The sequence below is a fragment of the Macrosteles quadrilineatus genome, unplaced genomic scaffold (genome assembly GCF_028750875.1).
Source record: "Macrosteles quadrilineatus isolate MER2022 unplaced genomic scaffold, UCM_ALF_1.0 Scaffold_3__2_contigs__length_128488019, whole genome shotgun sequence".
NCBI classification, from domain to species: Eukaryota; Metazoa; Arthropoda; class Insecta; order Hemiptera; family Cicadellidae; genus Macrosteles; species Macrosteles quadrilineatus.
Window position 1 is genome coordinate 94,803,831 of NW_026542596.1, and position 27,180 is coordinate 94,831,010.

Here is a 27,180-nt window from a genome sequence, read left to right on the forward strand (position 1 = left end):
TGTTTTTATTCATATAACAATTTTTGAACAAAAATACAAAACCCCCGATTTTTAAAACTTACTGTTACTAACTAACAACATTTCAATTATCACAATAAATACAGTCAAAATTCCAACTCCAACTAACCTCCGTAATGCATTTCTAGGCGTATTCACACCAACACTACAAACGTATTGATTTCATCTATGTCATGCATAATATTACAAAAGAAATAAAGCAGTGTTTAAAAGCATATTGTTTAGCAAGTATAAATTAGGGTATATAATTCAATAAATCTGGATTAACAATAAAGTCATATCTAAAAATATATAAAGAGTGTAAAAATAGACTTAGTGAATCAGTGTTACTAATTTTCCATTTAAAGTGCTATTTAAAATATACATCATAACAATACAAGCATTCCTACATTATTTAATGTCACTATAAAATTATATTTTATCTACAGTGTGACTTTTCACAAAAACATGTTAGTTATGATTTCAACAATTACCCTCTCTACTACGTCCTTACTATCTTTTACAATCCATTGCGAAGGAGATTTTTTAACAGCATTACTCACAATAACAATCCTGAGATTAACATTCCTTTTATCATTGATCTAAAGTAAACCAACTTAATCAAAACAAAAAAACAGTTTAAATGCCAGGAATTTTATGAAAATTTCTTCAATGTGAGATTTTTTACTTTTACAATTTAACAATGTTATCAGATATAAAGTATGTAATTTTTGGGGCACACACAGTTTTTGGCTTATCAGGCTAGTTGAAAAACTAAATTTTAGGCGATCCATTATCAATTCTAGTTTTTTTTTTCTCCCAAATAAAAACTATGAAAGCCAAGTTAGTATTAGAGGCACTGTAGTTCTTTTATGTAAACGAGCCTTGTCCTCAATAATTTATACAATATTTTACCAACACTTAGTGTAATAAAAAATACCAAGAAGTATTCAGCAGGAAAACAATCAAATAGACCTACTTGAAACTCATCAACTCCTTTAAAGTTTGACTTATTAAATCTGGACTCGAGAATTCTGGAAAAAGTTGGCTTGGCTCAAACCAATTGCACACTCCTGAGAAAAGTTAATTGAAAACAAAATATCTGAAATTTATAAATCTTACATAATGGAGTGTTATAAGTTTAAAACGGCAGTGACATTGATTACATGATAATTTATTTTCAAACAATTAACTAGAAATGCAAAAACAATTCAATAGAACCTTTTATTTATAGGTATAAACAATCAATCCATATAAATTTGTACTTGTAAAATTGCAATAAATATCTATTCACTATCAAAAACATTGAAACAGGTACTGGTTGTGTTGAAAGCAAGGTGCAGTGATGCAGTTCACTATCTAAACCAAAATAGAAATTAGGACACAAATTACAAAACCCAAAGTTAGAACAATGATTGGAACACCAAAATAAACTACAAAAACCACATTGATCTCCCTACTGATTATCCGTAACTAATTTTCTGAATAATGAAATTTGGCAGTGGCTGCGCTCTTTCGAGCAGACTTTTTGCCCCTTCTCTTGTGATTACGTTTGCTGCTGCACGGCAAAAACTGCTTCGGATCCTCTTTTTGTCCGTCGTCTGATTCTGCCGACTCTGAGATATCCGACACTTCCGACACATCGCTGGACTCTGGCTCTTTCAACCAGATGTTATTTATCACAGACATATCACTTTCTCCCTCCGATTCTCCTCCGCTTTCGCTAAGTCTTCTTTCCATCGCTCGCTTTTTATTTCTTGTTTTTCGCTGATTCTTTTTTCTCTGTCCAAGGATACTGGAGTTCATTCTGCAATAAATATAGATTGATAAATAAAAGTAGAACATTTCAATAAGGACGATTACTAACAGGATTGTCACTTGTGTATATGTGTTATAAATATAAAAAAGCCTTAAATAAAACCTTAAAATATAGTATAACAAAGGGAAAAAGCCAGTGCCATTATCTTCAAATCTAAATTTCAAGCTAAGATCAAACGTCCAATTAACATTGCTATAGGCCTATAATTTTACAGCTGAGTCAAACTAGTTCCAACCAGGCGCGCACAATCCTACCAACCTTGATTGGATTACTTGACTTTTTCAAAATGGCAGATATACAGATACCAATAAATTTGTAATCAAAAACTTGATAATAGGTAAAGTGAGTTACACTATAAATATTTGTGTTGGGTACATGTTAAAATATAATGCTAGTTACTATATATTACACAATTATTTTGTAGTTCAATGTACTATGTTGTGTCATGCCATGGAAGGGTATAGGACATAAATGAATTATCTACTGCAACTGACTGTCCTACCTTCTTTTGGCTTTTTCTAACCACTGCTAACTAATTTTGTCTCATTAAGTGTCATTTTACCAGCACAATTCTTTAATGTTTTTATATTCAGGATAACAACATTTGTTGACATAAAATGACTTCCCTCCCAGTTTATAAAATAAACCTCTTCGGTAGACTAAGATTTATTAATATTTTTAACAACTCTTTATCAGTCAAATATTTAATTTTAGAGATTACAAACTGCTCAAAGTTCCATTTTGTACCCTGTAGCTTTTACACCTTATGTGATACTAGCTTGCCTTTCAAAAAAAAGTGGCTTGCATGATGAATCTCAAAGTTTGGAATAAACTTTGACATCTACCATTACTCATAAATTTGAGTAGTACTAGATCGAATCTAAAGAAAGTCCAAAATTTTCAACCATGCGGCTACTAATTACAAGATTATTATGAAAGTTGAAAATCATTACAATAGCTTTAAGGCTCTAATACAAATACAAAATTGATCTCAAGAGTGTAGTATAAAATACCCCCACAGCAGCAAACCTGCAGATTAAGTGAATTTCCACTATTCAGATTGGCTTTACACTCAAATATTTCCTTAAAACTAGAAGTTAAATTTATTTCCTTTCGAATAAATATTAGTAAAATAATCAAGGTTAAAACTTAGTATAAAATGAATAATATTGTCAAATTTAATCAAAACATATCCATAAGGAAACAAACTACAAAAGTTCAGATTCAGATCCTTTATTGATCACTAAACACAAATGTGCAATCAGTGGCGGTTCCAAGGGGGGGAGCGCTACAGGGGCTAAAGCCCCCCCCTTGGACCCTGGAAAAATAAATTTAAACGTACATTTCGTCCTTAAAAAACGCAATGTCATAAAACAGACATCTATGTAGTTTTTATTAAACTTAATAAGCGATGGCAGGAGTAGTATTAAGTTCCGCATAGATAAACTTTGTGGACAATATAGCACAACGAATAAAACAATATTACACTATGGAAAGTTTTACGCATCATTCAATTTTTACAGCAGTCAGCTGTTGACATGCTAGGGCAAAGGCGAGCGCTAAGCGCGAGCGAGGACGGGGAAACACCTGATTCCTGGTGTTCCATAGTTAGGTGGTCACTCGTTAGTTGTCATCAAATTGTCTGCTGGCCACTAACTTTACACAGGCATCAATCAGCAATCAGGGGTAGCACCAGATTGACTATATAAACACTAGTGTTAAAGTTTATATAGTCAATGTTATTACTGAATTCGGTACTAGACATTTTGTGACAGATCTATGAAATTAAGGTTAAAAACAAGTCTACTTGCTTGCATGACATATAACAGGTGAAATGGAAATTTTTAGTACAATTGGGCAGAGTTCTAGCCGTTAGAAATGGCTTTATAAAGTCACCAAACGGCTTTTAGGAGATATGGCTTCGTAGTCTACAGTAGGCCTATGTTTTGAAATTCATGAACACAAGTTCGTCATAGTTTGATTTTTAAAATGTCTACTTACAAATAACAGGTGAAATGGAAGGTTTTTGGACAGTTGGACAGATATAGCCATTAATAATGGCTGTAGAAAGTCAGTCAACAGCTTTTAGGAGGATATGGTTAGTTTTAAAAATGTCTACTTATTCATGACAAATAAATGGGGAAATGGGAGGTTTTGTACACAGTTCTAGACGTTATAACTGGCTGTAGAAAGTCACCCAACGGGTTTTAGGAGGAAATGGCCGTAGTCTACAGTGTGTTTTGAAATTTGTGAATGCATGAATACATGAATACTTTACCACTGCAATGAACTTTTGAGTATGAATTCGGCCACCATGGAGTGTAAATATTGTAAACATGAGTTTATTTCATTTTTAAAAGTAAATTTTATCTGACAAGATCAATTCAGACATCTGGTCAACGATCCCCAGTTGTATGGTAATGGTATTCCCTATATGAAAAATTTCCCTAAAAGTATATGGTTTCCTTACTAAATGAAATGAAAAAGTGCTTTATTGCTGCTTTTATTTACATTTCCAGATACCACGCAGGGCATCTGCCAAAATAAACACTTTAGGCATTGGCCGGAAGGGCCGTCGGCCAGGTTGGCAACACAGCAAAGTTACAATAACACTTAAAATAACCACAACATATATATACCTAACAAATAATCAAAATAATACGATAGACACTGAGAAAATAATAATAAGCTACTTGAACAACAACAATACAGTTAAATTTACGGAATAAAAAGAATATATGGTTTCCTTACTAAATCCCATAAACATACATATTTGACCATAACAGAATTCAAATTAAATTATAACTATGACTTATAACTTTAACTATATTATGACTATGACTAATAATTACCTGAATGTTTGAGTCTGTATCGCATCACTAAAGCGAACAGTTTTCTTGGGTTTTTCTCCATTTTCATCATTCCAAAAAGCATAGTCATCTGCACTTGACTCTGACAAACTTCGGCCTATCTTCAAGATTCCTCGACATTTACGCCGCTGCAATAAAGAAAAAAAATATTTGTGATGATTTCCATCTTTAGCCATGGTTGATCAGATATATTGCACAATCGAGAACAACTATTTCAAATTAGACAGGTTACTAAATTACTACTTTTGTCAGGCCTATTTTGTTGAAATACAATACTAGCACACCACTGGCAATGTACTTTAATACATGGCCGTGTCCAACAATCTTGCAATTAACTCCACTCTCCAATTAACTCGAACCACAGTCACCCCACGACAGCTAACACACATAATCAGCCACACGTTCTTATCATTATTGTTACGCTATGGCTACGTTACACCCATGCATGTACAGTAGACACCCTCTTATCCGGACTCCTCGGGACCGAGGCCAGTCCGTATAACGGGTTTTCCGGTTAAACCGACGTCCCCAAAAACTTGTTAAAACGGACTGTTTACTGTGATATTCGACTTAAATTTAGGAGAGCATTGTAGACACGTGATCACTGGTTTCAAATCTTTCCCACGAGAACAGTTGTTTCAGTACTGCCCACTTCCTGCCGATCAAGTCCGGTTAAACCAATGTGCTGATAAAAATTGTCCGGTTAAAGAGATGCCATTTTCGCCGAGTGTAGTCCGGTTAAACCGATGTTCGGGTAAAAGGTGTCCGGATAAGAGGGAGTCTACTGTACAAACAAATGTAAAGTTTGTTCATTCTATAAAATTTCTATGTATGTTAATTCTGATAAGGTCCATGCAAATTCTGATTTGCTTTAATTTGTGAGGCACTCTCAATAACAACAATGATAAAAAACGTGTAAGCATTAGAATTACACAGAAGCTCCATATGAGATAGTGCTACAGCTGGTCAAGTGGTCGGGATTGGGGCGTTGCCACATTTCCTTTGCCACATCCTTGTATAAGAAGAGGGGAAAGAGGCTGTGTTGTTCGTTAACCCTAGATTCTCCTGAACTGGTTTGTTTCAGTTATGGGGTTAAAACATCTCAATTTGTAATTCAAACTTTTCTCAATTTTTTTATCCTGATGGCAAACAATCAATTGTTTTTCTAGCTTTATTCACATTTCCATTACAGAGTGAAAATTTAAAAACGTACGTTTTCATGTCCCTGGCCTTTAACTTCGTAGATACTGGATTTGTAGTTTATTATTATGTGTTTTAATATTTTTTGGGACGGGTACAACATGTTACACACATTAATTTTGTTTTAAATAGGTCCTAGGTATTTTTTTTGTATTTTTAAAGTCTCGAAATTCACGACCATGACGTGTCCCTAGGGTACATTTTCCAACTTTCACGCTGTTTTCAAACTAATTATTCAAATATATTTCAATATATTTCAAATATATTATTGCCGAAATATATAAAGCCATATTTTTATGTCATCAATGGTTAACGTAAAAAACCACTTGAGTTATTTGATTATTAAGATATATTTAAATATTTGTGAGTCACTAACAGTAAAAAAAGTAAAAACTTATAATTCAGTTTAAGTAATTAGAATAGAAGTTCACATTGTGACATTTTGAAAAAAACATGTTTATTAAACTTACAAAAAAGGAGCATGTTATAGTTTTATTGTAATTGCAAACTGACTACCATGACAAAATAAGTCTGTCCCTCGATTTGGCGTCAAGACCATTTGGGAAAAATTTTCAACTTTGGAGCACGACAGTGGCAAGCCTGGCGTCGATGGAGTCAGTTGGTTTTAGAAACTAGTTCGGGGTGTACGTCAGGATTGTAGTGCCGGTCGTTTCGAGTTGAAAGGAGGAATTACAAGATTAATAAAGGAAAGATTGTGTTTTTTGTAATTTTGGTGTGTCCATGACCGTACGCAGTCATTCGATGAAGTAGACATGGTGTTAATTTTTGTTTATAAGATATTTCAATTGCTAGATTAACCTAGAAGTTCACTTTGTATCCTCGAACATGAGGTGCAGGGCTACCGCCAGAACAGAGCCAAATAACACATAATTTCACGACCAAAGTTTCACGACCATCGCGGGTTTTTTCACGACCAATCCAGCCTTATGGATTATAGTGTGTTTGGTCGTGACAATAACTTTAATATAATTGTAATTTGAACAATTTAGTTCAATTGAAACACTTATTTTTATTATAACTAACAGTATAATTAAAGGATTGTTTAGAAAGATTTAGATTATTTCAGAAAATTCACGACCGTACTGCTTGTCCCTGACCATCATTTTTATAATTTCTATCATAAAAATTTCAAAAATTAAAATATCATCATATTTCAATGTTTTATACACAAAAGAAGCACACCTCTATACAAACATAACGATTTTTCGGGTCTCAGGTAAGTTTTTTCGGAGTTATACAAACTTAAAATGATTTTATTGGTTTTTTTTCAATTTTTTGAGTTTTTTTATTTTTTTCTAGAAAGACCAAATATACCAAAAGCTCAGTGACCTTTTACTTTCTCCCCCTATACCATAGTATATGGAGAAAGTATTGTTTTCGTCAAAATTTTTGAGTTTGAGTTTTGAGTGGATATATTCGTTTTGGGTCCCCCTGGACCCAAAAAAGTGGTTTTCGAAGTGATGTCTGTGTGTGTGTGTGTGTGTGTGTGTGTGTGTGTGTGTGTGTGTGTGTTGGGGAATGATACATTGTGAGATCCGACGTATGGTTACACACCAACAACGTGAGCTCCGTTTTCAATGTGAGCTCCGACCCCCCGGAGCTCGGATTGAGAAAGCCTCTGATTCGATGTCCTAGTGACTTCGGCATCACGGAAATACCCGAAATAGCTCGAACTAGGTCGGAGCTCATTTTACTGCTTTTTACCAAAGTGTGCGAGTGTATAGCTTCATAAAATCGACACCACGTCGCGCTACGATCGCGTTTACACTCTTCGATGCACACCAACATGGTTCCACACAGTCAATGTGAGTTCCGCTATTGTTCTGACTTCCGCTCCGCATTTAGTTGTTTTCAGCGCGTTATTCTCGAATTTCTAGTGCCAGAACGCGATCCAGACTACTGTATATCCATGTCGTATTTATAGGCACTGAGGAGGGGGGAGGTAGCTTCGCCGTCAGCATAGCATTGTTGTAGTCTGTTGCGTTCTCCAGCTGTGTTTACCGCTGAAAATAAAATATTCTTTAATTTATGATAAGGATAAATTGCATAAACCAAAGCCTTTTCTGAGGGTATAGTAATGATTTCCCCGAGCAAAGCTTAGTACCCTGGTACTTATTTATTTTTTTCAAGTCGATCTACCAATTCTCCAAATCAGTAATCAATAGTCAGCTATCTTGAAACAGCTGTTCCGTCGTATGTTCTTTAAAATGCTTAATTGTATCCACAACTAACTGTTTACATTTCATTTCAGTATTAAGTTTTTTTTTTTAATTTTATTTCGGGACGTGATTTTTATTTCCTTCCCGATTGTTTGGGGTAAAACAACTAGGTTAAATATTATTGCAGATAGCAATAATATTGAAAACAAGCATCGTACTAAAAACAATTCTGTATAAAAATTAAACAAGTACAGTAACAAGATCTGTTGTTGACTAAACAAATTTAATTTTTGGTTCAATTAACTATGAAACATAAATATAATTATAAAACACCAAATGCTAACCTTATATAGACATTTAACGTGAATACGACACGAATACAACTACATAAAAAAACTTGAGTAAAGTCTTAAGGCCTGATATATGGTTACTTGTAAAACAGCAGTAGAGTTTAATCAGGCAGGCCCAATCCTAAATATTTTAACATGTGCCTATCACAATGTCATTATTTTTGCATGACTTTAATCCTCAATTGTGACATCATTGTGAAGATCTCCCGTGATGACGGAGCCACCGTGACCATGTTCGCGGCGCTATATTCAGTTGTCCAGGCGTCTCAGCAGTCAACACATCTCGTAATCTCGGCGCCTGATCCACAACCATAGATCTCTATATAATACAACAAATCTGTATTATATATATGTCCACAACACGCCCCACGCTCGCGGCCGGATCGTCAACGTGTCCCCGAATGTCCCGCGGTCAGAGCACCATCGCTTGTGAGCACGGTGCCATCATCAACATTACCCGCGTTCACGGCACCATCGCAAACACTTCCCTCGCTGCCCACGCTCATGGCGCGATCGTCAACATGTCTCATGGTTGTGGTACCATCGTCAAAATTTCTCACGGTCGTGGCGTAATCATTGACATGTTTTGCGGTTACGATGCCATTGTCAACACGTCTCGATTATGTCTCCGGTCACGGCATTATCGTCAACATGTTTTGAGGTCATGGTACCAACGTCAACATGTCTCATGGTTCCAGTGTTATCGTCAACGTTTTTGCGGTCATGGCGTTAACCGTCAACGTATCTTGCACTCACGGTGCCATCGTTGACATGTCTCGTGGTCACGGTGCTAACTTCAACATACCTCGTGCCACAGAAAACATATTAAGAACGTTTTCTGTGCTCGAGGTTACTTTGCCAGGATAAATATCTCCCGCGATTACGGATACATCATCGTCTCCTAGGTCCGCCGAACCATATCGTGAAATTCTCTCGCAATCACGGAAGTGTCATCATCGTCACTCGCGACGCAGCGAATCCTTATTTTATCAAAATATACTTGACTATTTTAAAAACAATAGCTTCAACTTCGTGTGGACTTTATAGCCTCCGATTTATTTTATACAACCTTGAATATGGGCGAATTTCTCTCGTTTGTATTATAACGCAATAACACAATATGTTTTATTCTTAATTCGGGAACAAACCACGACTAGCTACCTCTAGTAAGATATAATCGTAGGCACCTGGTACAAAGTGTTCCACATATTGTTTAATCTAAGCAAACTCATAAACATTCAGTACTTGGAAAGGTAAAGGAAATATGAGTGAGCAGAATACAGGAATGTCCCGTTAACACGTTATTCACACGTTACTCCAAATGGACTTCATAAGCAATTTCTTAGATTTTCCTTTTGCAACAGGTCATCCCAGTTATTGGAGTGTCGGGTCACTCGGGTCAGTTCACTTTTGTGATATTGCGAGAGTGTGATTGACCTCCAATTTCCAACCTATAAATATTGTTTAGGTTTTACGTGGTAATAAATCGCAAAAAGGACAACTCTCCTATTTGTCCCTAACTTTCTTTTCTTGTCCGCATCTTTCCTACGCTCGAAAATCTCGATTGAACATAGCAAAAAGCGATGGAAACCGAAGATTTTTGGAGCTTGATTTTTTACCCTACTTTTAATGTGTTTTTATTATTATTAAACCCATCTAAAAAAAAAAATTGCTGCTAACAGTTTTCCAGCAAACGCCATTTTTACCCAGAAACCCAGGTTTTAAAATTCGTAAAAAATAGCAAAGTGCCGAAAATTACCAATTTGTGGGTAAACCAAAGTAATCCAACCTAGCTTACTCTAACCTAACCTAACCTAACCCATGCTTAGATCAGCAAAGTGCCGAAAATTACCGATTTTGGGTAAACGCAGCTTAGGTTAGGTTAAGCTGAGGAGCTCAGCTAAAGGTTATATTAGGGAGTCCTTGGAGGCTAGTGGCCATCTTGGATAATTTCAAACAGCTGCTGAAGAGAGATTTATCGTCCAAAAATATTTTTTTCAAACACCAAAGTGATAATAATTTAACATCGAGTATACTGTGAGATTAGAAATGTTCTTTGTAGTTTTTTATTGTTCTCCAAGGGAGTCAATGAAAGCTAACAGCCATCTTGGATTTGTCCCCCATAAGAGCAATGTTAATTACGTTAATTTCAAACAGCAGCTGGAGAGTTATTTACAGTCCAAAAATATTTCTTCAAACGCCAGAGTGATTGTAATTTAAATATCTAGTTTATTGTGAGATTATAAAAGTATATTGTGTCTTTGTAGTTCTTTCATTGTTTTATGAGTTAGAACGTCTAGGCTCCAAGGACTCTTTTGCACTCTTTTATTGACACTTACCAGTCAAATGTGGCGATATTAATGATTTATAACGCTTTTCACGATTTTCAAACGTGTTTTTCGTGGTGAAATATGTGTTTGCTGCAAAAAGTGCAAAAGGAAAAGAAGTTTGAAATGATTCGAATAATAAGAAAAATAGGCTACCATTAAAAGGAAAAAAGATTTTTCGAGCGCTTATAATCGCCGATTTCTAAAGCTTTTCTCGACTTTCAAACGTGATTTTCAGGGTGAAATAGTCGTTTCCCCCTAAAGCTCCAAAGGAAAAAGTGCTTAAAATAGCAAAATTTTGGTAGATAAGGTAAAAAATGCTATATAACATAAGTAGTGCAAGTTCAGTATTGCCTCCTCGATTTCACCAATCACGTATTCAGACCCTAATTCCAAAATTTAGTTAACCTTGCGCTGGATTTTGAGATAAATATTGCAAACCCACAACGGTACGTTCCAGTTCTCCCTTATCTTTACCGCATATCTCTCTTATCTCCAAGACTACAGACTGCGCAATGAAGGAGGGTCTCGTGCCTATGCCTAATCTGATGAAGAATGTGCAAGAGCAATCGTACATTTGTTTTTTAATTGTGGTGTAAAACTTTTTAATTTATGTTTATATGTTATTTAATTTCTTGTTATGTGAGTTTGAATTTAGTATGGTAGCCATTTCAGAAGAAAGTATTAAAATAATTTGAGATGTTAAGATTATGAAGAAATGTCATTTCTTTAACAGAAATACTTAGATAACTTCTCAAAATGACTTCTAAATTGTTATTTATTTTGCTAATGCAAACAAGCATCTGTTTCGTAAATATAATTAAATTATTTCGTTTATTACGATTGTGTTGGTGTACATTACTATCGATATATCGAACTATTGACAAGAATGCCACATTTAGCTACCCCATTCAGTTTTTCATATTTAAAAATCATATCTTACAAACAGAACTTTCCAAATTAAACATCAAAATTATTTAACTGACCTTTACCCTATAGAATCAGGAATCCCCAAAGGAAGCGTGCTTGAACCATACTTGTATATTCCCTATACATCGGACCTACCAGAAATTGTAAACACTATGGTTGCCACATTTGCGGATGATATGAACATTTTATCTGTCCACGACAAACTGGTTCAAACTACAGCAAATTTACAGTTAAACTTGGATGAAATTTCACATTGGTTTAAAACACAGAGGTTCAAAATTAATGAAAATAAATCAGAAAACATTACTTTTACCCTAAATCTGGCTACATGTCCTCCGGACATTGTTCCATGAACAATATTCACCACTCTAAAGTAACAGAAATAAAATACTTGGGCATGCACTTAGATGCAAAGCTTAATTTGAAGGCACATATCTGGACTAAAAGACAATATCTAAATTTAAAAATAACGAAGCTTAATTGTCTTCTTGGATCTAAATCAAAACTTAGTACACAAAATAATGTTACTTTGCAGAAAAGTTATGAAACCAATTTGGACTTATGGGATCCAACTTTGGGGATCATCAAGTACATCAAAACATTGAAATTTTTCAACGATACCAATCAAAATTGCTACGTAAAATTGTCAACGCAACACACCTTGGTTTGTTACCAACAGAACACTTCATAATAATCTTAGAATTTGAAAAGTCAAAGAAGAAATTACAAAATCTAGTGAAAAAAGATTATCAAATTGGAAAATCATTCAAAATCGTCTTATACAAAACAACTTTTGCAAAACTTGACAGCTAGCCTGACCATACTACTGGAACGAATTTCACGCGGTTGGTAGGCCTACCAAATGAAAGATATTTTCCTGTAGATGTGATGAATCCCTTTATAAATTAAAATAGGCTCAAAAATAAACACAAGAAACGAATTTAAAATTAAAAAAATAACTTGGGCCGTATGGGTTGCCATGTAGGTAACGAAATAACAACTAAATGTAAACAGAAAATAAAACCAAATAGAAGAAATTCCATTTACATGTCTTATTTATAGCATAGGGTAAATATAGATAAGTTGGAAAAATACATACTTTTGGTCAAGTTTCCGACCACAGGGCGAGCTCTCATCTTGCACTAAATTTATTGGACAATCACAACACCATTTACAGACTGAAGCGACTTACGATATTAAACCTCCCATTCAGATTCGGCTGTGTTATCAAAATTATCTTTGTTAGCTAGTGTTGAGAGTGGTAAATCACTATACTTTTAATGTTGTATTATTGTTAATGTATTTGCTTATTTGTCTACTTTTGAAACAGACTGTAAATTAAATAAAGTTGAAACCCGATTAAGCTACAACCCATTTAATAGTATATTTCGTCCCTAGGGCCAAAAATAAGGTTTTGCCGGCTCGAGATAGTTTTTAAGTTCTCGACTTCGTCTCGATCGAGAGCTGCAAAACCATTTAGGTCCGTGGTACGAACGCTATTTTGCACCACAGTATACCCTATTGCCACTATTCACCTCTATAATAAATGCACACTGATGGTCAACACAACTACAACTTTAAGGTTATGTGAAGAAATAATTCGAGGAATCAGCAAAAATAAAAATAAATAGTTGCTAGGCAACGGTGACAATAAAATAATTCTATTGCAATGCTATGGATACTGATTGTGCATTTAATATGCATTCATGTTTTAAGTAAGTAAGCGGGCAGCTAATTTTGCGGCCCTAGGGACCTGCTCGGTCCCCAAATAACGATGACAGCTGGCATGGCCAGCAAAACGTAACTTTCAGCCACCAATTAACGTATGTAGAACCACTAAAACATTATAGTGTGGTGAAAAAAAATTATACATACTTTCGATACATGCGATTGCATACAATCGAAGCTCATTACTGAGTTTAAATCAGCTGATTTTCACTTCCTAGGGAGAAAAGAGTGAAAAGACCTACTTTAAGCTCTTTAAATACGGCTGTTTTTGCTGCAGTATGACTCAGCGTTTGCAGTATGCCTCAGTGTTTTAATAAATATTTGATAGTTAATTTGTCGATAGTGTAATGCAGGTTTATCTTATATAATTCATTACAATGACCAACCACCAAACCACATACACTTCAGATTCAGTTAAGCCTAAAATTATTCAAAGATCCCGTGGGTGATAACATAGGTACCAAAAAGATATTTTTTAGATTTTAAGATGAAAAATTAACTGATGAAGAAGCGGATGAAGCAACAGTCTGATCTAGAGTTAAGTTCACAAGAACAGTGGGAATGAAGCTAGTAATGCCTCTCACATTGAACAGATCCAAAACTGGGTTCCTAGGCAAGACTAGTAACTTTCCGTAGAACGAAGACGAGTATTGGTGTTACCTTCGAACTTACCATTCCCGGAGCTCACATTGAGCATACACCATACCGGAGCTCACAATGAGCATACACACTTCCGGAGCTCACATTGTGCATACACACTGCCGGAGCTCACATTGAGCATACACACTGCCGGAGCTCACATTGACCATACACACTTCCGGAGCTCAGGTCGACTTACATACCGGAGCTCACATTGCATTACAAAATCCAAGTTGTGAATTTTAATCAAACCTTGAGTTTTAAGTGTCCACAGTTAAGTACAAGACATCTTTTAAAAAAGTGACATATATTTTCTTTAAATAACCTCTCCTTCTACCGGAGCTCACATTACTGTGTAATACCATGGAGCTCACATTGGTTGCCAAACGCGTATGTGTGTGTGTGTCTGTGTGTCTGGATGTGTACAGAGCTAGGGACTACACCTGTGGTCCGATTTCGATGAAATTTGGTATGTAGGTTCTAATCAATGGTATCTCCAGGCGTTTTTTTTCATTTTTTGAAATTTTGATTTTTAATGGGGATTTTCCCATAAAAACCCATAAAAAACCGGAAAAATCTAATTTTTTCAAAAATGGCCCGAACGATTTTGATAAAAATTTAGCATGTTGTAGCCCTTTAAATTCTGAACAAAATGGTACAAATTCCATTTCTCTAAAAATTACGGTTCAAAAGTTATGGTAACTTATGTTATTTTCCCATAAAAACCCCGTAAAATAACGAAAATAGGATTTTAGAAAAAAATTCTGTTTTAATTTAACATAGTATGTTATAGTCCTTAAAGTTTTGATAGTTTTTTCATTTAAAAAAAAATTAATTTTTTATGGAAATTTTCCCATAAAACCCCATAAAATAACGGAAAAATAGGATTTTCCCAAAAACGGCCCAAAACAATTTTGATAAAAATTTGGTATGTTATAGTCCTTTATATTCTAAAGAAAATGGTACAAATCCCATTTCTGTAAAAATTACGGTTCAAAAGTTATTGTAAATTATGTTATTTTCCCATAAAAAACGCCATAAAATAACGGAAAAATCGGATTTTCACAAAACTGGCCCAAAACGATTTTGATAATAATTTTGTATGTAGTCCTTTAAATTCTTAACAAGATTATACTAATCCCAATTCCGTATATTTACTCTCACCGCTTACACAATATAATAAAGGTTGTTGACAAACTTATGGGAGAAAGTATGTGTCAGAATGCTGATACCGTTTATTTATTGTATAATGGTCATAAAAGTAAATTAGTTTATAGCAAAACATAGTTATAAAAATAATATTAACTATTTTTAATATTCATTTAAACGTCTGTTATGGTCGTTACAGGATTTTGTGTTTTTCCACTAAAGATGCTCTTTTTTTTAAAAAAAATACCAAAGATATTGCGTTACCATGGACATTTTATGAAACTTCAAATGTTAATGAAATAAAAAAATAATAAAAGTTTTGAAAAAAGGGGAAAAAAATTTGCAAAATGCTTTTCCTGAAAACGTACGTTTTTAAATTTTCACTCTACACCCTATATTGTATTTCTATAAACCTATTACCACGGTCCTTACTACTGACTTATGTATATCTAAAAAAAAAGATACAATAGAAAACAATGTTTATTGAAAAAGGTTTTTTGTCAACGTTTGGCAATAAATAAAGAACAATATTTAAACAATAAATAAAGACAACGTAGTGTTGAGCAGGAAACGTCGAGGGGGGGGGGTAGGAAAAATTGGTGGTGCACGGGAGAGGGGGTGGCGCTGGAGAGGGGTAGGCGCGGGAGAGAGGGGGGAGTGCACCACACATAATATGTTTAGCAATAATGGCAATAATGGTTTGTGTAGGGTTTTCAATTATCTGGAAACTAATTGAATCCTATATAATTTAGGTAGTGAGCGCAGCCATGAAGAGAGCAGGAAAGTGAAGTGAAAGGTAAAACTCACACCACAGTTAAACGATACTTTAGGTCCAGCGCACACGGTGTGACTGTTTTACAACAACTGTTGCAAACAAGTTGCACCTGGAACCAGTTTGCAACTGAAACAAAACTTCTGTCCGCACACGGTGTGACTGTTTTACAACTACAGTTGCTTCTATTGTGCAATCAGTGGAGTGTCAATTTAGTGTTGTTACGTTGTTTTAAGGCTTTAAATGCGCTTACTATGTCAGTCTCAGACGAAGAAGACGTTATTAGCTATTATCAATACCGAAGAGAGCGAAGGGTACTGAGAGAGCATTGGGTTCACCCTTATTTGAGGGTTCACCCTTATTTGAGGGTTCACCCTTATTTGAGCAAGAATGTTAGTACTAGGCTGTTTGTAGCAGCTAGAGCTAGTCGGATAGGAAATTATAAACACTAATAAAACTATACGGCCGTCAAAATACCACCAAAATACCACCAAACACCACAAAACACCCCGTGGTCTCGTGCAACTGAAGTCTGCACCGCAAATGCAACGTCGGGCCCACGGTTGCACGCAACTGGTTTCAAATGTTTTTTGAAATCGCATACAACCAGTTGCGTCGTGTGCGCCTCCCCACTGCAATACATTGCCGAGGTCTCAAAACAGTTGCACGCGCAACTGGTTTGCAACGAAAGTTGTAAAACAGTCACACCGTGTGCGCTGGGCCTTATTAGGCAAGATCCCAAAAGTATATCAACAAGCTCAAAACAACAATACATTCAAAACAAACATCAAATATGCAACATATGATAACAATTATAAAAATACCAAACAGCACAGAAAGTGGCACCTTGGTACCGTCAAACATCTGGTTACTGCTCAAGCACACCTACCAGTCTGTCTGAAGAGAAGGCGGATATATCCGCTTCCCGCCCAGAACAACAAAACCATAAGTGGATATATCCGCCACCCGTCCTTTATCGAAAAAGACTGAGGCGGATATATCCGTCACCCGTCCGGGAAGGGTTAATAGGCCTATTTATTTTAAGTTAATCCATGAAATTGGCAATTTTAAGCTTTTTTCTAAGGGGGTGGTAAAAACCCTGTGGTCTTGTTACTATCTAGAACATCAAAATGTTGATAGATATAGAATCATTATAACTGACAAGTTAAATGGCATCTAGGACCAGGAACAAACTCACTTAGAATAAAACCAGCAATCTTTAGATTTGAAGGCGAGCAAAACAACCACTTGGCTACCAAAACTCTTTTTGTAAGATATACGAGGCATGTCTTTTAAGTAAGTACCGTTTTTAAATTTCTCCGTTCCAGCACTGCGATTGGCATTTTCGACATTTGTGCTGTGTATGGGCATCTATTGGTAAGACCTAGCCGGAAATTCGAGAACAATCGGCCGTGTTTACATCCGGTTTCGACCATTCAAAATGGTGCCACCAATTGAGACTGCCGCCGACTGTGAAGTGCGCGCTGTAATTAGATTTTTAAATGCTAAAGGTGTGAAAGCCATTGAATATCATCGACAGATTAGTGAAGTGTATGGCGAGAACATTATGAGTGCCATAATGGTACGCAAGTGGATAAAGTCATTTCAATACAGCCCCACCAGCGTTCATGATGAGTAACGCACTTGGCGGCGTCATTACTGTCCCCGTATCCAGTGTGTTGCACATCATGAACGTTGGTGGGGCCGTCTTAAAATGCCTTGTTCTATCTAATCTACTTGACGTGTTTGATTCCGTCACTCAATCTTCTCGCCATACATTTCACTAATCTGTCGATAATATTCAATAGCTTTCACACCTTTAGCACTTAAAAATCCAATTACAGCGCGCACTTCACAGTCGGCGGCAGTCTCAATTGGCGGCACCATTTTGAATGCTCGAAACCGGATGTAAACACGGCCGATTGTTCTCGAATTTCTGGCTAGGTCTTATTAATAGATGCCCATACACAGCGCAAATGTCGAAAATGCCAATCGCAGTGCTGGAACGGAGAAATTAAAAAACGGCACTTACTTAAATAACATGCCTTGTATTTATTTGAATTTTTAAGACAAATGTGTATTTTACAAGCATGAGACTAAACCTCTAAATTACATTAGTATTCAAATTGTAAGTTTTTACGATATACAGTGGAAGAATAATCGTGGCGACAGAAGTACAATCAGTTGACGTTGAATCTGTATTTAATTTTGAATAACTACCGTACAATCTAGGCCTAAAGTAAAAAAAAAATGGCCTACTTACTTCCCCATTGTGAGATTCTGAAACTGTACGAGATTTGGTGGGTTTCTGGTGGGTTGGTGAGGAACTGCTTTCATCAAAACTGGATGCTCCACTCTCAGATATTGATAAATCTCTTATCTCTTTTATCAACTTCTTTTCTTTATTCCCACTTTTGCTCTGCAAACTTTCTATCCTATATCCATTCTGTTCCTAAACAAACATTAAAGATGTTATTTTAAATCTTAGCAACTTAAATTTAAATTGGCCAAATAAAATTTTTTTTTTATTACCGGTAATAAAAACCTACCTATTGAGTGATTAATAGCTAAATGTAACTTTGCATTTCAAAGTATGTCTGAATAAACTATGCAACTTCTCCAAATTTACAAATAAATGAAACTTTGTCGTAATTAGTCTTAATTTGAGCAATTGCTATTAATACTGTTTATAGGCCTACTTATTGCAATTTCTGATGAAGCGCCTCTACTGGTTTGAGGAAGAAGAAGTTAAAAACACTAAATCTACTAATGATGTTAATATATTTTGTGCTGACTAGCATGGGCGTGATCTGGCTGAACATGTAAAGAGGTCACATGAAGTTGTGGATTTGGTTTACACACAGAATTGAGTATTATACTCAATGCACACGGCAAACAATGTTCTTGGTGAAATAATCCAATTAAAGGATGTGTAAGTAAAAACGACTTCTTTAGTAGTAGCCTAAGTAGTATTTGGATAAAAGTAAACTTACGGTAACTAAGCAAAAAAAAAAATAATAACAATGACATATTTTCTAGACTTTGACTGGTTTTTTGGAAACAACGGTAGGCCTAGAAGGTAGGACAGAAAGAAACAGTAGGCCTACTGGTTATGTTGTTGTAATCAACCTTTCTCAAAGGCATGATATTCCACATTGGTCATGTGTAAACAAAAGGGATTTCAAGAACCAATGAGCCTCCAAAAGAACTTAGGGAAAAAATCTGGGAGCAAATTAGGGAGAGGGAGCAAGTGATTCTGACTGGCAGGCTGCATAAAAGTCATGGACAACGCCTCTAACAGATGCTGTCCAGACTGTTCGTTGAGAGTCTTGTCAGCATATAAAAGTTTCCAGCTGCCTTAAAAAACCAGGGACATGAGTCAACCCCCTCCAGGAACAGAGTTGGTGTCGGAAAACTTTACCCTACTGGTTTCAATGGCTCAAACGAAGTAAAATCGGCAAGTATAACTGTTTTCATGTAGGCCTACCTATATTAAAAATCTGAAACTAAGGCTACAAGCCATCGCTGATTAAAGGTTTTTTCTAAGTCAATTTGAACTGCTAAATGCTTATGTCGGCTAACCTCCTGAATGTCTGGGAGATTCCTCTTCTCAGTTTCTTGAACAACTGGAATATCAGGAGTTGATATTTTCTCTTCGCTGACCGCAGCCAAGTGCTAAAAAAATGTTAGGTACCATAAGTTTTAATTAACTAAGTAAGTTACTGTAGGAAAAGGTCTCGATTTTGAAATTGTAAAAACAATTCCATGCTGATGATTGTTATGGAATGCAACAAATAAGTTACCTATGGTTTTTATAACTTACTTACTTACTTACTTACTCCCTCGACGTCGTTGACCAGCTCTTGCTGGATAGACTGAGTCAAAATAAAAATAATAATAATAATAATATTTATATACATATTTACAAGTTTGGCGGCAGGTTAGACGCAAATTTTATAAAACTCATCTAGGGAGTACAAGGGTCTTGCCAGTAGCCACTCCCTCAGTTCGTTTTTGAAAACTGAGGCCTCAAGGTTTTTAAAGTACAGTGGCAGTCGGTTGTACATCCTAATTGCCAGCATAGGAAAGCTGTCCTTTTTTTTGTTTAGTCTGCAGAAAGGGATATCAAGGTTGGATTTTGACCTTGTATTGTGATCATGTTGGTCTTCTCTCAATGCAAGACTAGAGATGTTGGTCCTTACGTTGTTTAGGGTGATTAGAATGTACTGGCTGTATACTGTAAGGATATTGAGTTTACTAAAAAGAGGTCTGCAATGTTCGTGGTAGTCAGCGGACGAAATAAGTCTGACTACCTTCTTTTGTAACAAAAGTATATCCTTACATCCAGCTGCATGGCCCCAAACCTCCAACCCATAGCTGATATGGCTGTGGAACAAAGCAAAGTAGACAGTCAGTAGGTATTGCTTTGTCAGCATAGGTTTGAGCTTCCTAAAGAGATGCAATGTCCTCGATAGCTTGGTGCACACTTTCATGGTATGTTTTTCCCAGGTGAGTTTGGGGTGATTATGAAGCCTAATAATTTTACTTCAGGCAGGTTATCAGGGATGGGATTCCGAGCTAGACTGCAGGTCATGTGTTGCGTTTTGGTTTCATTTAGGCAAAGCTTATTTGCTTTGAACCACGTCTTGGTTTTCTCGAAAGACTGTACAGCCTTGGCCCTGGCTTCCTCAGGAGTGCTTGCATCCGCAAAGATAGTCGTGTCGTCCGCAAAAAGCAAGACGTTGCCTAACTGTCCGAGGTCGTTTACCATCACCAAGAATAGCACAGGGCCCAACACAGATCCCTGGGGCACGCCATGTTTAACCGGCAATGGTTGTGAATTTGCCCCTTTTACTGCCATGATCTGTTTCCGATTTAGGAGGTAGGATTTAAAGGCAAGTAGTGCTGGCCCCCCAACGCCATATAGATGTAACTTTTCTAGCAGTTGAATGTGGGAGACGCAATCAAAAGCTTTGCTTAAGTCAGCTAGGGTGAGTGCAACTGAATTCCCCTCTTCGAAAGCATCGACTACCTCGAAACTTTTAAGACATCAGGGAAAACCCCATGGGACATACAAAGATTAAGTACTTTTGCTAGGGGATCAGCAATAATGTCCGCAACATGTTTCAGTACAATGATGTTTAAGCCATAAATATCCTGACTAGTTGTGTTCTTGAATTGTTTGATTATTTTAATGACATTTTGAGGCGTTACATAAGCCCAGTTATCTAGAGAGTTTATAATAGGCTTGTCCGGTATTTTAGTTGCAGTATTTACATCACTGTCAAGCCCCGTTTCCATCAAACATTTTCTGCTCAAAACATTGTTGTCAGCTAAACTCACAACAAAGTTGGAGTAAAATGTTGAATGGAAACACTAGCATAATGTTTTGAGCAGTGTTGGCCAACAAAAAGTGTTGGCAGCCGTTGCAGCTGGCAACATTGTTGTGAGCTGTGCTCAAAAGGTAATGGAAACGATGTCCAGCTGCCAACATTGCTGTGAGCAGAACTCGCGCATGCGCACTTGCTCTGTGAGTAGTTCCAGCAGACGCCGCGCCGCACATCCACCGCAGCACCATCGCACCTCTAGCCTAGCGCCTAGCAGACGGGTTAAACACCAACAACACCACGTGTTTTTGTTTGTGGTGTAAACATTCTTGTGTAGTGTCGGTGTAACTTGTTGTGTTGGGCTTTTGGACGGTATAGTGAGGCCATGGCGGTCAAGTCAATATTGGGGAAAAGACGAAGTGTTAAAGTTGATATCTTTGTATTTGTAACATTAACTAATCGAACAGGTTTTTAATTTTAATTTTGAGATTCATGTATCAGGATTCGATCTTTGAAGCCAACTGTTGTTAATATGATCAAAATAAAACAACGAATTCTGTTTACTTATGTAATATTTCATTTCATTCATTATTTAGTATTAAGTTTTTTTTTTTAATGTTAACTTTTATTCATACACCTAATAATCACTCCTCAGAAAGGCTGCCCTAATATTCATTTTCCTAATTTATATAATTTCATTAATATGTTCAATTAATCATTAATAATATTCATTCATAGCCTATATATTTTTTTTACAACACCCACAACCTAATTATTTATTAAATATGTAAGAGAATTGCAATACATCAAAATTTCTTATAATATCATTTCAAAATTAGTCCTTAAGGAATCAAAATTTAAGAAGCAGTGAAAGTGATCCCATGTGTTCAACAATGAGTGATGTGAAGATTGAAATTGAGAGAGAAGGAAGCCATTGAGAAGTTGAAATTGTTAGAAGAAGGACTCAAAATTTTACCTAAATCAAATTCATTCATCAAGAAGACCAGTTTCAAGTTATATCACAGTTTTTTTTAGCCTAAACCTCAAGAGGACTCAACTCAATCATTATCTTCAAAATTAAATATAACCTTTTCTTTAAACTCTTTTAAATTTTGTACTAATTGGACTTACCTTTTGGACAACACCAAAATTAGATTTTCCATTGTTGAGATTGTGTAAATTTAACATTTTAATTAGGCCTATTTGGACGCCATTAAATTTATTAATTATCAGCATTCAAGCCAGCACGACACCCTACCCTGAGAGATGTCACATCTAAATTATTTGAACCTTTATTTTATTATTCAAATTTATTTTTATTTCAATTTAATTTCAACCCCATACACCATTGTCAATCCTTTCATTGTAACGTCAAGCCTTTTCTCATTGCATGTTAATTGTTCATTTGTTTAAATAAAACACATTTTGTAATCCATATCTTTGTTAACTCATTAACTTTAAACATTAGAATAGGCCTAGCCTTAAAATGAATATTTTAAGGTGAATTTACACTTAGTTGAGATTACAAAATAAATAAATAAAGATACCCTACTAAATAATGAAATGTTTACAGTTAATTAAAAACAGAAATAAGAAAATCAGTCGTTCAATTTCTAAAATCGGCCAGGGGGTAAAATTCCAGGGGGTAAAACTCCGGGGGTAAAATTCCGGGGTTAAAATTCCGGTGGTAAAAATCCGGCCCGTACATCTTCAGTTGTCTAAACGCTAGTTATATGGACAGTACAATTCCGGTTTTCATCGCTAATCTAATTAATCACGCTCTGACTATTTTCATTAGACTTCCAAATCCGCGGGGGTAAAATTCCGGCCGCGAACAAACTTTTGGCCACTCAGGTTACAACGTCATAGTGACGTCAGGTTTGCCCAGGGGGTAAAATTCCAGGGGGATAAAATTCCGGCGACCCGTGGATGGTAGTGAAATGTGCTCACAGTAGAAGGAGGGGTTGGCGGGAAATGTTGGTGCGAAATGTTGGCGCGTACTGCTGGAATGGAAACAGCGCACCAACATTGTTGGGAGCTGTGCTCAAATCAACTTGAACTTAGCTCCCAACATTGTTGGTACAAAATGTTTGATGGAAACGGGGCTTCAGGGTTTACTGAGTCAACAATTTTGTCAATTTCCCCCAGAATATGTTCATTGAATTCATCAGGATTTGCGGGGCATTTAAGAGTTGGGGTTGGCTTAGAAACACGATTTACCAAATTCCATGCCGCCTTGCACGGATTTTTTGCAGCTTCAATCTCAGTCATGTTTGCAAGTTTCTTTGCCTCGTCCACCTTTACTCTATACAACCTCTTACTTCTAATGTACAAGCTTAAGTACCTATTTCTATCTATTACCTCAACAGCAGGGGCCTACAGTAATTAACATTATTGTTGAGACAAAATTACCAAATGGACAAGAAATATACAAAGACTTTCCATAATGTGATTTACTTGTTAAATGCCACAAATAATATCAATCACGGCCATGTGATAAGGTTAGAGTAGATAAGGTTAGGGTTATAGGCTAGTGTATAGCTTTTCAATGCCCAAACAAATCAATTTGAGATTTCAGTGTGCTGTACTAGTTTGACTGCTGACCTACTACCTACCTACTTTATTAAAGAAGACTTCATGAATACACACAAACACATGTACAGTAACTCACAAACACGGGAATGGCAAAAATATAGACAAAAAAACTTGGCCCATGGTTGACAGTACTAGGATAATACGGCCCCCATTTTGGGTACAGTTTCTTAACTGGGCTACACTAATATTTATTGAAACTATCGAATTGAAAATATTGAGTAATAATCGATATTATACAATTTAACTATCATAACCTAACCTAACCAACCAAACTTGCTGATGGTGAAAAAATCACATGAAGGTTTACTAATTGAATCGATAGTTTCAATTAATATTAGCGTAGCCCAGTTAAGAAACTGTACCCAACATGTTTTACAAATTGACTGATAAGAGGTCTGGATGTAACCCTCTTTAACTTTGGCTCGTCACAATAAAAATTTTTACTGACTTGGCATTAAAAAAATTTAAGCTAGGGCCTAGCCTACACAAGTAACTTAAGTGAATTACATGTCAATAAAATTAATACCCCCGCCGCTACAACAGTTTTCATTTTCTCCATATAAATAACATGGAGATTTTAAATTACACTTTTTAGAATTTTCTCTTTGACCGTTAGGCATACAACAATGGTTCAATATACTAAATTATTTCTTTTTTTAAGCTCTACAAAATGGTTGGGAAAGATATTCCAAAATTTTAAGTTTTTAGGGTCAAAATGGGAAAACCCCATTTTTATCCCGTAAAACCCCTCATAAACCCCCGTTCCCATGGTCCGATCATGCTGGTTCGCAAACTCGTTCAAATAAATGTAGGTTTACACGTTTATACCAAATTTCATCAAAATCGGATCATTTTTGTTCATTTTTGTTCGAGTTATCGTGCTAACGGACACATATATATATATATAGATATATATATATATAGGCCTATATATATATATATATATATATATGAATTTGAACGGATGGTGTTTTTGGCCTCTAGAGACCTCAAAAGGAAAAAGTAAATCGGTCCCAGGTCCAGGTCTTACCATGAGACCTACGGTAATAGCTTATTCCCTATATGGGAAATTCGCTAATATTCCCTATGTGGGAAATTCGCTAAAAAAGGTCTTACCTGCTTTAGATCATCGTGCAATGAGTGTGTCTTGGCATCCTTTTCATCAGTGCCTACATAATATTTAAAAGTTTGTACATCAAAAGAGGCAGTGATTTTGACTTGAGCAATTACATTGTTATCCCAAACTTCAACGTGAAACGATTCACTTTCTATTGGGGTAGGCAATCGAACATACATTGCATAGTTAACAGGGAAAAAACTATTGCCAATCGATATGAATGTTAAATGAAATCCAGGGTATTTACTTAAGAAACAATATGCAATAGATTCAGGGTTTACATTTGGTATCTGAATGTTGAATGAAAGAGTGTCTTTTACAAGGTGACATTCAAAGTTTGGAATGATATAGTGAATATTTGGTTTGAGAAATCTTTGTGGGGATTTGTTATTCTCATGAGTTATGGTTTCATTTGGAGATTCAGTCAGTTGTTTGCCACTAATAGTAGAATGATCATTGTCCAAAGCATCATCATCACTGCTGGATACACCGCTATTCCTTCCATTGTTGATGTCACTTTCAACACCACTGTCTTCACGTTCCAACAAAGAGTTGAGTTTAGCTTTAGTTTTTATCACAGGCAAAGTCACAATCAACACTCTTTTAACGGTGTCAAATTTGGCATTACCTTTATTGCTGTCAACTTCATAGGGTAGATTCAACTGAAGTTTATATTTAGCAGGACTTTCACTCTGAAGAATCAGAGTTTTCTCAGTAACATCAATTGAGGAATCACTACAGTTCTTTAAAAGTGGTAAATCTATTTCTACAATGAGCTCGTCTGGAATGGTCATAGACATTTTTGTAAGTGGATCATTTGTGTAATGTTGCATATCTATTCTGTTGCGGTGTTTGATACTATATTTCGGAATTGTATAATCGGGCAGGATAGTTCTGCTAACATCTTTAGTTTTCTTTTCTTCAATCTTTGTGTTTTTTGAAGGCATCATTTTTGAGAATTCACCTTCTTTAGGAGGGGGGTATGGATAGTTTAGTATTTCTGAACAATCACTCGGTTGAAAGTTTGCAATTTTCTTTCGAATTACAGTAGCATGCTTAGTTCCTTTAAAAGCCATCTTTGGAAATTTCAAATTGACCTTGTCAAGAGAAACATGAAAACTATCTTCCACTGCATCAAGAGCAGTATTATTGACTAGATTCTTAAATGCCTCATTGTTCTTAGCAAGATGCAATGTATTAGAATGAAAAACTACATCATAGACCAAGCAAGAATTGTTTTTCTTATCCAAATCTTCTCTAGGTGGAGCCATGCAGTAAGGAATGGACCACTTAAGCCCTCGATGTCCTTCATCAAACCCTGGGGTCGAAGAAGGCTCTCCCACATTGTCATTTGAGCAAATGTTAATAAAGGCTTTAGTTTCTCCATTTACACTAGTTTTTACCACGTACCCAGATGAGGGATGGATGAACTTGACATCAACACCTCGTTCATTCTCAAGTTGAGTGATTTCTTGTTCATATTGTTTTCTATTGTCTGGATCATTTATCTCTTTTGCGTATTCAATCAAAAGGTTCCTGAATTCTTCTTTCTGAAGAGCCTCACCAATGTTTTTTAATTCATCCCGTGACAAATTCAGATCTTCCCATTTTTTCTTGTGTAAATCTTCCATAAAGATATTTACCGTGCAATTATATATTTCAATAAGTGAATTAGGCTACTAAAACATTCAACACCGAAAACAAGAACTGCGTTTTAACAACCCTTCCGAGAATAACCTCTATCAGATTCTAGAAATGTCCGTGGTCGTCGAGCCGACTGTACGGATGTTAACAATTTTACAAATATTTTATTTCTGTTTAACAGAGTAACTGTGTTACTAGATATAGACGCACTTTTCTAGAATAGTTCGTTTAAATTATAAATAACAAATGTGAGACCGAAAAAGAGGTAGAAACTAGAAAGTTTTGCCGATACCGCACCGATTACCACCCACAGCACAAAAAACTAGGCCAGCTCACTTCGCTGTCGCTCGCGTTCGCAGCTGTCGCAGCAAGATCAGCACGAAAACGGAAAACATCAAAACAAAAACATAAACATATGACTTTTTTGACGTCTATTTTGTTTACCGAGTGGCAACATCCCATTGGTTGATTTTACCTTTGAGAAAAAATGTGTGCCAAAGAGGATGTACCACTACATAAATATACGTTGATATGAA

General features: G+C 35.9%; 1 protein-coding gene across 1 annotated transcript; it reads right to left on the reverse strand.

The window, feature by feature from the left end:
• LOC128990582 (protein kintoun-like) lies at positions 1-27,000 on the reverse strand. Its single transcript, XM_054413020.1, has 5 exons — positions 25,000-27,000; positions 19,544-19,636; positions 18,225-18,413; positions 4,669-4,814; positions 1-1,804 (listed from the first exon to the last, which is right to left on the reverse strand). Exons 1-5 carry the CDS (start codon positions 26,629-26,631, stop codon positions 1,471-1,473), a joined length of 2,394 nt encoding a protein of 797 aa, XP_054268995.1. The 5' UTR covers positions 26,632-27,000; the 3' UTR covers positions 1-1,470.
• Between the last annotated feature and the right edge of the window lie 180 nt (positions 27,001-27,180).